The sequence below is a fragment of the Melitaea cinxia genome, chromosome 3 (assembly GCF_905220565.1).
Source record: "Melitaea cinxia chromosome 3, ilMelCinx1.1, whole genome shotgun sequence".
In the NCBI taxonomy this organism is placed as follows: domain Eukaryota; kingdom Metazoa; phylum Arthropoda; class Insecta; order Lepidoptera; family Nymphalidae; genus Melitaea; species Melitaea cinxia.
Window position 1 is genome coordinate 9,080,226 of NC_059396.1, and position 12,868 is coordinate 9,093,093.

Here is a 12,868-nt window from a genome sequence, read left to right on the forward strand (position 1 = left end):
ACGGTGGGGAGACCCATAAGGACTGCACAAACACCCAGACCACGGCAAATATCTGTATGACCAATACAAATATTTGATATCTGCGGGGATCGAACCCGCAACTGTTTACTTATATCATATAATTTATTTTTAATTTCTCTTTTCTTTGCGCACTTTCTAACTGCTACTACTATATCGTGCTTTATATATCCATAGGATGTTTGTAAGAAATTCCTCTTTTAGATAAGACCGCCTTTGTACATATTTTATTGCATAATTCCTGTGTTTGTATAGACTGTGATGAACAATAAACATTATTATTATTATTACTGTGTTACTGCCTGTGACTGTACCTTTAGTCACACATAATTATGCAGTCAGTGTATTACAAGCTTTACACACATGTAGAGCCGCGTGCCAAGATAATTTGAAAGCATCTATAATTCAATGCCCTATGCAAAATAAGAGGTTGTTTTTAAATATTTTTTGTTATTCAACGACTGCGGTCATTACTTACCTCTAAAATGACTTGCAGATTGTTACGTTTTTGTATATGGCCAAACATGTTTGAAAAATCGATTATTTGATGAGAATCATAAAGTTATACAGGCAAGAAAATAACATTTTTAATTTATGTAAATAAATAGCTATTCAAAAAAGTCGATAAATGGTTATTATTTATTTATTTATTTATTAAGTAAAGTATTTATTAATACTTTATTGCACAATATATTAAAAAATTATACAAAAGGCGGGCTTAATGCTTAAAAGCATTCTCTACCAGCCAACCTTCGGGCGTACATGAGCAGACGTTTGTAGGTGTGCAAAATGGAGTATTAGTAAAATTTACATTAAGAAGAAAATCATTGTGTTTGCAGGCAAACGAAGAAAACCGACTTCAATTATATCGACGAGTAATACAACGTAGGTAGACGAAAAAATGTCAAATAAATACGCATTATCAAAGACTACTCCAAAAGTTGTAATCAGATCTCGATGAAATTTAAATGTGACTACATGATAAACATCGGCTTTTGATTTAATTAAAAATTATCAAAATCGATACACCTAGTAAAAAGTTATGCGGATTTTCGAGAGTTTCCTCGATTTATCTGTGATCCCATCATCAAATCCTGGTTTTTTTATCATGGTACCAAAGTAGGCCAAACTAGGGTTATCTCCTTTCCAATAAAAAAAGAATTATCAAAATCGGTTCATAAACGACGGAGTTATCCTCGAACATACATGAAAAAAAAAATATATATATACGATCGAATTGAGTAACCTCCTCCTTTTTTTGAAGTCGGTTAAAAATGGGAGGAAATATAAGATAACGTTAGTGGCAATTGTTATATTATATAAACGAGCAAATAATACATATATATATATATACAGGGTTACAGGAAAAGTCGACCTTGATCCGTTAAGGGCGTGTAGTACACACTATTTCTGAATGATTTTACTATGGAACCCCCCATCCTAAACTTAACCGTTTTCGAGATATTCGAGTTTTAATTTTTTTATGAAAATGCCCAATTTTTCGGCTATTGAATTGAATATTTTGAATTTTTTTGACTCTTATGATTATTTTTTTGGTTTTTTACATGAAGAATGAGATGCTTAATGACCTCAATGACTAAAATTGCACGTAAGTTAACTAAATAGGTCGTTGTAGACGATCGAAACTTAAGAAAATAAGTACAAATTATAAAAAAATATTTTTCTTTTCTGGATATCTCAAAAAATTATTATGGCACTTGCTCTGCAGATGTGCTTAAGAACATCTACATTTTATCAGCTATCCAACGAAGTATAACACTCTAGGTTATTTACTAACCTCAAAGGTGAAACTTAGTTTTTAAGGCTACATGGCAGTCAGAATAAATAGCGCTTATTTAATTAATTTGACTTAAGTTCAGCATCATCATCATTACAAGATCGTCGGTGATTGTAGTAAGCTAAATGAAACAATAAATCAGTTCAAAATAACATTTATTCACCTAATGTTTTTGAAGTTCATGTTCCACGTGTCCACCTCTATTTCGCACACATTTTCTCATTCTTTCACGTAGTCCACTTTTCACTACACCAATGGTTAATGTCCTTCTTATGTCGTCTTATGAGAACTTCCACTGACGATATGGGGTTGGGCTCACTGTAAACGAGGCTCTTCATGTGCCCCCATACATAAAAATCCATGGGGGTCAGATCGGGACATCTGGCTGGCCAGGGTAAAGGCCCACCTCGTCCAATCCATTTTTTAGGATAGTTAGTGTCCAACCATTCCCTAACGCTTCTTCTGAAATAAGCAGGGCAGCCATCATGTTGAAACCATATGTCCCGCAGTAATTTTAATGGGAGATCATCTAGAAGGTCACCTAAGTCACCTCTTAAGAAATTTTCATAAGTATCACCATTCAGATCTTGTTTTTGCACATTATTTTTCTCACTCTCACCTGCATAAATCTTAAGTTGTCTCGCTCACACGCACCGGATTAACTTGAAGGACCTGAACCTTTTCAACTATGTTTTTTTCTATGAGTTTAAATACAACCCTAGGTTGTTATACCTCATTGGATAGCTGATAAAATGTAGATGTTCTTAAGCACATCTGCAGAGCAAGTGCCATAATAATTTTTTGAGATATCCAGAAAAGAAAAATATTTTTTTATATTTTGTATTTATTTTCTTAAGTTTCGATCGTCTACAACGACCTATTTAGTTAACTTACGTGCAATTTTAGTCATTGAGGTCATTAAGCATCTCATTCTTCATGTAAAAAACCAAAAAAATAATCATAAGAGTCAAAAAAATTCAAAATATTCAATTCAATAGCCGAAAAATTGGGCATTTTCATAAAAAAAATTAAAACTCGAATATCTCGAAAACGGTTAAGTTTAGGATGGGGGGTTCCATAGTAAAATCATTCAGAAATGGTGTGTACTATACGCTCTTAACGGATCTAGGTCGACTTTTCCTGTAACCCTGTATATACCATACAAATACATACGTACATACATACATGCATACATACATACATACATACATGTTTATTTTTTGCGTTTTATCAAAATAAAATGTAATAGTTATTATAAACGTATAGTACAATATTTGATATGTATGCCTATTAAATGCAATATATTAACACTGTTTAGCCATCCGATGGTGTTCTGGTGAGATGGGCGCACTTGGCCTGTTTGGTGGAGTTCGCCCTCGAACTGCAACGTGTGCTAGCAGCTATCAACGAGCAATCTTTCAACCACTTTGTACTGCGCATGGGCGTCAATCACGGACCCATCACTGCCGGAGTCATCGGCGCTAGAAAACCTCACTATGACATATGGGGAAATACAGTGAATGTTGCTTCTCGCATGGAGAGCACTGGCAAGGCTGGTTGTATACAGGTATGAAAACAATTGCCGAGGTAGTCGTTTGTGTTTAAGAGATAGGATTGTCATTAACAGTTCAAAATTCCATTTACCATTAATTTTTCTCTATTAATAAGTCTTTTATTTAAAAATATAACCACGAGTTAAACGTAGCGAAATTAAAGGAAACTTTGTTCACAGTTTGAATTCAGTTTTGATTTGAATTATATTATTTGTTGAGTGATTTGAATAAATTAAAATTATATTTAGGTCTACACGAAAGGGAGGTAAATTAAGTTATTGAACGAAACTCGCTAAATAGTGTTTAATTTCTTGGTGAAAACCAAGAAATTAAACACTTCGTGACATTGCTGAAGTCGTCTGTGCTATCCTAGTCTAGTGAAAGGCTAATAATTGTCAACCTTAATCGTAATTAATAATAATAACATACAGCTTAGATACTTTTACTAACCTTACACTGATGTAAGACTAGCTATGCCTACGACTTCGTCCGCGTGCAATTTAAAAAAAATATATTGTTCAGTTCGTTACAAAATAAATAAATTTCTAAAATAAAAGTAGCCTAAATTATTCATTATTACATCAGCTATATGCCAGTGAAAATCTCGTCAAAATCGGTCCAGCCGTTTCAGAGATTAGCCGGAACAAACAGACAGACAAAAATTGTAAAAAATGTTATTTTGGTATATGTACCGTGTATATATATATATATGTATGTATGTATACACGGATATGACTATTTTTTCGTCTACCTACGTTGTATTACTTGTCGATATAATTGAAGTCGGTTTTTAATTTTTATTCGTTTGCCTGCGAACACAATTACAATAAATATTTGATGTTTTTCCAGTTTTTTTACCATAGGGACTTTAATGTCCTGAAGACAAAACTATTTTTAATGTACTTAAAAAATACACTTTTAATGTGGCAGGATGACCTGTCTTTTTATCTTGGCATGTCTTTGTGGAAAAGCCAAAATATATCGGAAACGATCGAAATAAAGTTTTGCATTAACTTTTTTTTAATTTTAAATACTGTCTTTTGCAGTGAAAAATTGAATATTTTAATACCTTGTTTTATAACTTATCCGTGTTATTGTCTTTTACTTAGTAGAAAATAACACCTGCTTTTCGAAATTTAATTTGATTTAGTCGGAACTATTTAATTTGATATTATGTCTGTTCATTAAAACAAAATAAAACTGTAAATTGTTTAAAGTAATAATATTAATTTGAATAAATAGATCTGACATTCATTTTCGACGATGGATGAACATCAATGCAAATAGCAAAAAAAAAAACATTTTATTATAGAATTTCTTCGGAAATTAGCTACCAATTGGTGTCAATAAACAAAATAATATAATAAATGTATTTTTTCAAGTTTAATACAGTCCTTTTCTACTCTCAGCTGCGGTATGACTACTATGTGTAGCTAGCATCGTATCTCCCTCCCACACTTCGTACGATGAGACGAAAAATGTTGAAATTGTTTATTTTAGTGTTGCGTAACATTTAGTTCTACACCTGGTTTTTAAATGGCGCAAAAGGAAGTCATATGGTGTTCGCATTAAGTATATGAGTAATTATTACGTGGTCTACTTCGCAATTTTAGCCACTAAAATATGATAGATACATTTTAGCTTATTAGCAGCCATTTTTGGAACGAAGTTCCTTACGGCAGGCTTGACATTTGGCTGGGCGACCGAACTGAAAAAAAGGGGATACTAAAACCGTAAGAAAAATATATAACGGAAGTGACGTAATATCAGTTACACGACGAATAAAGACAATTGTTTTTTTATTTCATTCAATAGTTTGAATTATTATTATTATTATTATTATTTTGTTTGATTTATGTTATGTTACGGTATTTGTTATTTTCTAAAATATTAAATTTCCTAAATACTTTTATGTACTTAATTAAAAAACAATAAACAAAATTTTAAAAAAAATCAAAAACTAGAAAATATATATAAAATTCAACATTTTTTTTCAAATTGTGTTGCTTCTTCACTTTCCGAAGGAACTTCGTTTCTACCTGGTGTCCCATGACACCACATAATTTTTAATAGAGGCTTATACCATCTATAATAGTAAGTTTACTGCAAATGTATACAATTCTGTAGTTTTGTAGTGTATAGAAAATGAAAAATATATGTATATACATAGGTATATCTATCTATCCACCCTACTTCATATACTTTTGTGTTTATACTATTTGTACCCTAACAAATATATTGGCCATATTATTGATAGTAAATAAACGCTTCACAATCATTATAGTGTCGAACTAAATCCATATAAACATCCATTACGTTAAGTATAACAGATCAATATATATATATAATAAAAATGTAACGGATCGCTGTACATGGAAGATATATGAGAACAAAAATATTATTGGGACCTTTATCAACGCAAATAGCACCCAAAACAGCTATTGTTAGAATTTTTGTCTGTTTGTCTGTGCGTTTATGCACGCTAATCTCAGAAACTGCCCGATTTAGATGTAGCTTTCACTAATATATTATGGTAAGCTTCACTTGACATTTAATCTTTGTTTTATGTTAATCGGTTCATAAATAAAAGAGTTATGCCAATTTAAAGAATCACGTTGATCATGTAAATACCCAAAACGCGTACGAAGTCGCAGGCACAGCTAGTAATAAATATAGATAGTACATACACAATATTTTAACATAAATATTGTTTATAGGTAACGGAAGAGACTTGCCAAATTCTACAAAATTTCGGCTATTATTTCGAACAACGTGGGCTTGTGGCTGTTAAAGGAAAAGGGCAACTTATGACGTATTACTTACAAGGCAAACGCGAAGGAGGCACAAATTTAACAGACAACCCAGTCGTAAGTATATATAAATAACTTGCGTGTTCTTTATTACTAAGTAAATCATACACAAGTGTGTGCAAGGTACACAAAGATTCGAAGAAATAAAAACGTGTTTTATCGTTTTTTTCATTGCATGAATAAGTATTTATTTTTTGCAAGCTTTGAAATCTCGTCGTTTAAATATCGTTTTTAGTCCTTTACTGTTGATGATGTTTGACTACGATATATATAAATATTTGTTATTTATTTTTATAAAGGTGTGGTGTTCTATTCTTTAGTGATACTAAATAAATTAATTAATTTGAAACGTCAAAAACAAATGTGTGATAGTTTTTACCTATTGTCAATCATCAAACTTTAGCGTATGAGAATATAAAAATAAGTGAAAATACACTTTTGTATAATAGATAAAGTATTTACAATTACTAATAATTTATTATTGCATTTTACTGTATAAGACGCAAAAAATAATAAGTCTATTATCATCACGTTCCTATTCATTTACAAAAAACCTAAAACTTAACTATAAAGGTAATTTAGTTATCTAAGCAACATAAGTAACTGAACTGATCCTGCAAACGTCCCACAACTGGGAAAAAGTGAAATCTTCCATATAAAATGTTTGCCTTATTTTACTGTGGCTTGCGGAGTAATTTCTATGCCGACAGTAACGATCATTATAACATTTTTATAATAGCAACTGAGGCTGGTGGCTTTGCTTTCTTTTCGAGGTTATTACAGGCTAAGAACAAATTTGTGTTCTAGTACCTGTTCATATGATACCGCTGCCATATACCTATGTCAAATTATAATCCATGTGGTTTTCTTTTTATTTAATTTACAATTGCATAATAAATATTTGCTGATGTGTAGTTACGGCAGTAAAGAATATAGCCACACCCTCTCTTCCCGTGGGTGTCGTAAGAGGCCACTAAGGGATGACACAGGTCCACTACCACCTTGAAACTTAAAAAACCGACCGATGGCGAGATAACCATCCAACTCCTGGCTTTGAAATACACAGGCCGAAGATGAGCAGTAGCGTCTTCGGTGCGACAAAGCGAGCCCTGCGGTCATCAACCCGCCTGCCCAGCGTGGCGACTATTGGCGACACACATGAGTTAACGCCATTTTTGGCGCGAACTTGTGGAGGCCTATGTTCAGAGCAGTGGACTGCGTTGCTAAAATGATGATGATGAAGTGAATAAAGATTTATATTCTACAAACACATCTATTCTTCTTAAAATTATGTGTTTAAATTATTATTAAAAAAGCAATATTTGTAAAATCATATATCATCATCATCACCATCATCATCATCATAATTATTCAAAATTCAAATGAGGTGAGTTGAAATATACTATTTCAACCCTCCTAGTGTGTTAAAATCGGGTGCCATTAGATTTGAACTGACATAACTTAGTAAGACAAAAACTTGCTTTTATCGATTTTTTGAGCTAATAAAAAAAATCTAGCAAAATGTCGCTTTTTGCTCGAAAATGACTAATGAGAGGGCTGGTGGCAAAAGTGACAAATAAGCCAAATTACCAGCCCACTAACATTTTTGGATTCCGAGTTTGTGTTGTTTCAACTTACTTCTGTATCAAGTCTCGTCGCTTTCCTTACTAATTATCATTAAAATTATAATTTATCTACCAACGAAATTTTATTTACGACTAAAATAAGTTGATTGATATAGTTATGTTTAATATAGTTATGTTTGTTTTTCATTATGTTAAGTTTAATATATTTTAAGTTATTTTTATATGATCGGGCAATTACGTTATTGTGCTTGTATTCACTATAAATCACTAGCAGGAGCTTGTACTTTATTATATTTGTTTATAGTTTTATATTACACATAATTAAAACTAATAGAGGATGTAGAAGAACATGTAAGTAAATAACAAAATTATTAAGCATAAAATATAACAATATATTTTAATTTACAAAATATTATGTAGTTATGTTTACAAAATTAAAGTAATTCTATATTTTTAATGAAATAAGAATGCAAAAAAGACTCTTATAGGTATTTATGTATAATCAGATTGATTGTAAATGTTTCCTTCTATAGGTACATATTTCGTTAAAAAAATCACATATAATGTACATAAAGTAAATGCTATGTAATTTGTCTCTGCTTTGTGTAACAAAGTAAAGTACTTATAATGGAGTGTTTGTCTGTGTTTGCATGTTTTTTTTTTTCAAATCTTGATGTGTTAATGCAAACCGGTATTTTTATCACTTTTTTAATTATTTCAGTCCCTTTTTCTAGTTGTCTCTAACGTTATAGATAATGACACAAATATTACAGTTAACCCCGACCTAAATGTGGTTTAGATTGGATAAATCTAACACCTTGAATAAGATGCTTCTGTTTGAATTATGAGCGTGTGTTATTTAAATCATTTAGTACCAATCTAACAAAATATCACCCACCTTATTTCCGACTCTGTTTATATGAACAGATTTTTTTTTCTACTCTATAATTTTTAAGCCAAAATTGAAAGCAAACTGTGCGACTGTAATAAATACTGGACATTACATTTCAACATAAGAATTGCAAAACGAAGTCTGCAGTATAATTAATATTGTCACGCGCTCTTTAGCAAGGCGGTAGTTTGTCTAATTTCCCTTTTATATATCTCCTATTATTTAATGTATATCATTTAACATAGGCTTTTAGAAGAGAAAAAAACAACAAAAGAAGATTCCAGGCAACCGGAAAAAATTTGTCATTACGATCCGGACAGTCTACCCGGACAGGCCGACTTGCCTCTGTCGCCCTATCCGGATAGGCAATCTGGATTGTTGTTGCATTCGAGACATACGAAAAGGATAACTTCAAGCAAATAAAGCAAGAAAATGTAACATTTTTCGAATAATGTACATTACATACGATACCAGTGAATTTTCAAATATTCTTATATGTTTTTATTCTATTTACATTTTACTTTATGATGGATAATGCATTGCGACGCGTTGCGGTCCTAGTACTGACTGTTGCGCTTGCGGTCGCGGGCTCGATCCCCGCTCACGACAGATATTTGTATTGGCCATATAGATGTTTGTCGTGGTCTGGGCGTTTGTCTTGTGTATTGTGTGTATGTTTCCGGACCTCTGACACGGGAGAGAATCCTACTGGGGGCCGTTGAGTGTGAAGCGTTTATTTGTTTATTTATAATATGACTTCTACACATATTGCAGATGGATGATCAGTGTGAATCAAGTGTAAGAGATGCTTTACTAGCGAACGGTGAACCTAACGCCGCTTCACGATCTCCGCAGCAGCAGCACAATCGAGGAGACTCTTCACATCCACTGTTGCCTACATAGGACACACGGCACACACCTGTTTAGCTTAAACTAGTCTAAACTTGACACCACATACTAGCGCTCGCTCTGAGGTCACCTTCTCTAGAAACTTCTAGCAATCTTTGGTTGTAATCAAGACTATATAAAGTTGTTAACATTTTTAAAGTTTATTATTAACTGTGATGCATTACTTCTATTTAATAAGAGTTTGATTTTTAGTACAGACATTTCTAAAATATAAGTAGTTTGTATTAAATTATTATTTTTCATTATGATATTTAGTTGTCGTAATATATCTTCCAGTAATGCGTAAAATGCTTGAAAGCACCGTTACAATAACTAAAGTAGGTACCTATAATACTTTAATGGCAGTGTATTTAAAATAGGCTGTTTCTCATTTTATTGCGTATACTTAAATAAATTATACCACTTAATTTTTAGTTTATTTATTCAATACTTTCGTCAACACCATTTAAAATAAATTAGTTATAGACTTATAGACAATTATTGTCGTATATTTCAAAATTATTTTCCTTGATTACACAAACGTCTATATATTAGACATACTTTTTTGCCTAAATACCATTTTTATATGTTTTTGGTAGTAATAAGGTGATTAAATAATCGTCGCCGTTTACAATTAGTGTACTTTAACTGTAATTCCTCGTCTTATTAATCACTACTGTTAATTTGTTTTTTGGTTTTGGATAGCTTAGTTACAGTCTCTCATTAGTATTTCCTCGTACATCTACGTAATTTTCAAATTCATTGATCGTTTATCGATATAAATGTACAATGACTGCATTGTTGTACACTACAGATAAAAAAGTGTGTCAGATGTTATTTCATATAAAAACGCCACCTACGTTATTTATTTATGCAATTTATATTACTTCATACATCGCAACGGAATATTATGATGCAGTCATGCGTGTGCAAGGATACGCAAATCGCAGTTATATAAGATCAGTTTGCGAATAAATTTGTAGTCGATCTTGCATCATCTTCATCTTCAGTACTAAGTAGCAATATTGTGATATTCTTGTTAGGTATAGGCATAGCTTTATTGGTATCGATGTCGCTTATTTTAGTGTTAGTTTTTACGTAGAACGTGCAATAAAATTATATAAAATTAGGATTTTAGTACAATATTAGGATTTGTGGTTATAATAGTAAATTATTTAGCTATAGGTTTGGTAAATTAGCCTAAGTAGAAATATGTTATATAGGTACTTAAACTTTTAGTAGTCATGAGATCGATGTAATGTCTGTAAAACATTGTTACATTACAAATCTTATATCTACTTATAAAAAGTATTTATTTGTTTAAGTATTATTCGTGATAATATTATTTATATTTATTAATCTAGTAGTAAGTCTTCTTAGCGTTGAGTTTGTTTTCACTATAACTTTCCTGTGATTGTGACTTTATAGGGTATTCGACTCTTAGTTGCGTTCCTTTAAATGGAGGGTTCCGCATATGGAACCATTTTTTTCTCGTAGAATGTTTTTCATTGTAAATTAGAGCCATGCTTACCGGTCCCGAAAGGTATTACGTGGAACGAGTCCATCAAAGTATCTCGTCTATTTATACAAATTTAAATTTAAAAATGGTCTAGGATTTTTTTTCACGCGGAACATGATACACCTACAGAACTATCCATTTGAAGGAACACAGTTAGAATTCGAATATTCTGCATATAATTTTATACGTGTTCTAGCTCAAGCATTGAATGTTAACGACCTTGTTGGCTATAATAAAATAAAGCAATACCTCTTATTATCCTTGTTTCATTCATATATAGATGTACATATAATTATATCATATATATGGCGTAATGGCGTATCTTCCATATACGATTGACGCCGCGTTGGCGCAACGGTCACAGCACTGCCTCGTGGCTGTTGCGCTGGCGGTTGCGGGTTCGAACCCCGCACATGAAAAACATTTTTATTGGCTATACAGATGTTTGCCGTGGTCTGGGTGTTTGTGCCGTCCTTGTGGGTCTCCCCATCGTGTCTCAGAGAGCACGTTAAGCCGCCGGTCCCGGTTGTTATCATGTACACCTGATAGCGATTGTTACTCAAGCGTGGTGAATTATGCTCTTTTTCTTCTCCTATATGGGGCAAAAAAATCATTAACATCTTAAATACGTACGCTATCCCAATTACAACTAAAATCTTTAATAGAACGACTTACCATCAAAAAAAATATGGAGGCAGAGCCTTATAGATATAAATCATCTCTGGCAAAAACAAGTTGGACATTTAAAAGCTTTTTTCCTTTCTAAGTCAGTTCAAACCAGCGAAATACATAAAGCTATAACCCATATATAATATATGATCATATCTATACACCACTAAATTTATACGAAGGCATAGGCTCCCAAAATACCCGCAATAAAGGCCTCAGTTATTTCTGTGAATTCCATTTCTTCAACTGCATTTCATTTGTTTTCACCTTTTTTTTAATTTATTGCACAATACATTAAAGAACTGTACAAAAGGCGGGCTTAACGCTAAAAGCATTCTCTACCAGCCAACCTTAGGACGTACAAGAGCAGAGGTTTATAGCTGTCCAAAATCGGGTATTAGTAAAATTCAGATAAAGAAGAAAAAAAAAGGAGGAAATATAAAGTTAGTGGCTTAGTATATAAATTCATATGTATATATATATATATATATATATATATATATATATATATACCATAAAAATATAAACCAACATAAACAGATACAACCTTGCATACATACACATATACATATGTACATACATACATACATACATACATACATACATACATACATACATACATACATACACCCTTAAAGTTCTAGTCGAGGAAAGACGAACCCTATACCAACAGAAGAGGTCAACCACACTGAGCGCTGAGGAGCTCAGAACTGAAGAGCGGCGGAACAGCATAACCCGATGGCAACAACAGTGGGATGCGTAAAGGGTAGGTGGACGCACCGTCTCATACCGAGGATCGACATTTGGCTGAACCGGAGTCATGGCGAGGTCAACTACTACCTTACACAGATGTTATCGGAACATGGCTGCTTTCGGGCTTACCTCCATCGCTTCAAACACGATGATTCTCCGGAGTGCCCATCTTGCCTGGGAGTCATTGAAGATGCGGAGCACGTTTTCTTTGTGTGTCCGCGGTACAACCCTCAGCGTGATAAACTAGAGAGCGTCCTCGGCCGGAGAATCCAACCAGAGACTGTAGTGTAGGCAATGTTGTCCACCGAGGCTGCTTGGAACGCTATCAATACGTATGTTACAGAGGTTCTCACCGACTTGCGTTCCATAGAAAGAGAAAGAG

General features: G+C 32.8%; 1 protein-coding gene across 1 annotated transcript in view; it reads left to right on the forward strand.

Moving 5' to 3' along the window:
• The window catches only part of LOC123669765 (adenylate cyclase type 3), a 40,526-nt gene extending 30,966 nt beyond the window's left edge, over positions 1-9,560 (forward strand). The window contains exons 18-20 of the mRNA XM_045603355.1: positions 3,135-3,383; positions 6,087-6,236; positions 9,432-9,560. Coding sequence (XP_045459311.1) covers positions 3,135-3,383; positions 6,087-6,236; positions 9,432-9,560 — 528 coding nt within the window. The remainder of the gene's footprint in view (positions 1-3,134; positions 3,384-6,086; positions 6,237-9,431) is intronic.
• The last annotated feature ends 3,308 nt before the right edge of the window (positions 9,561-12,868 follow it).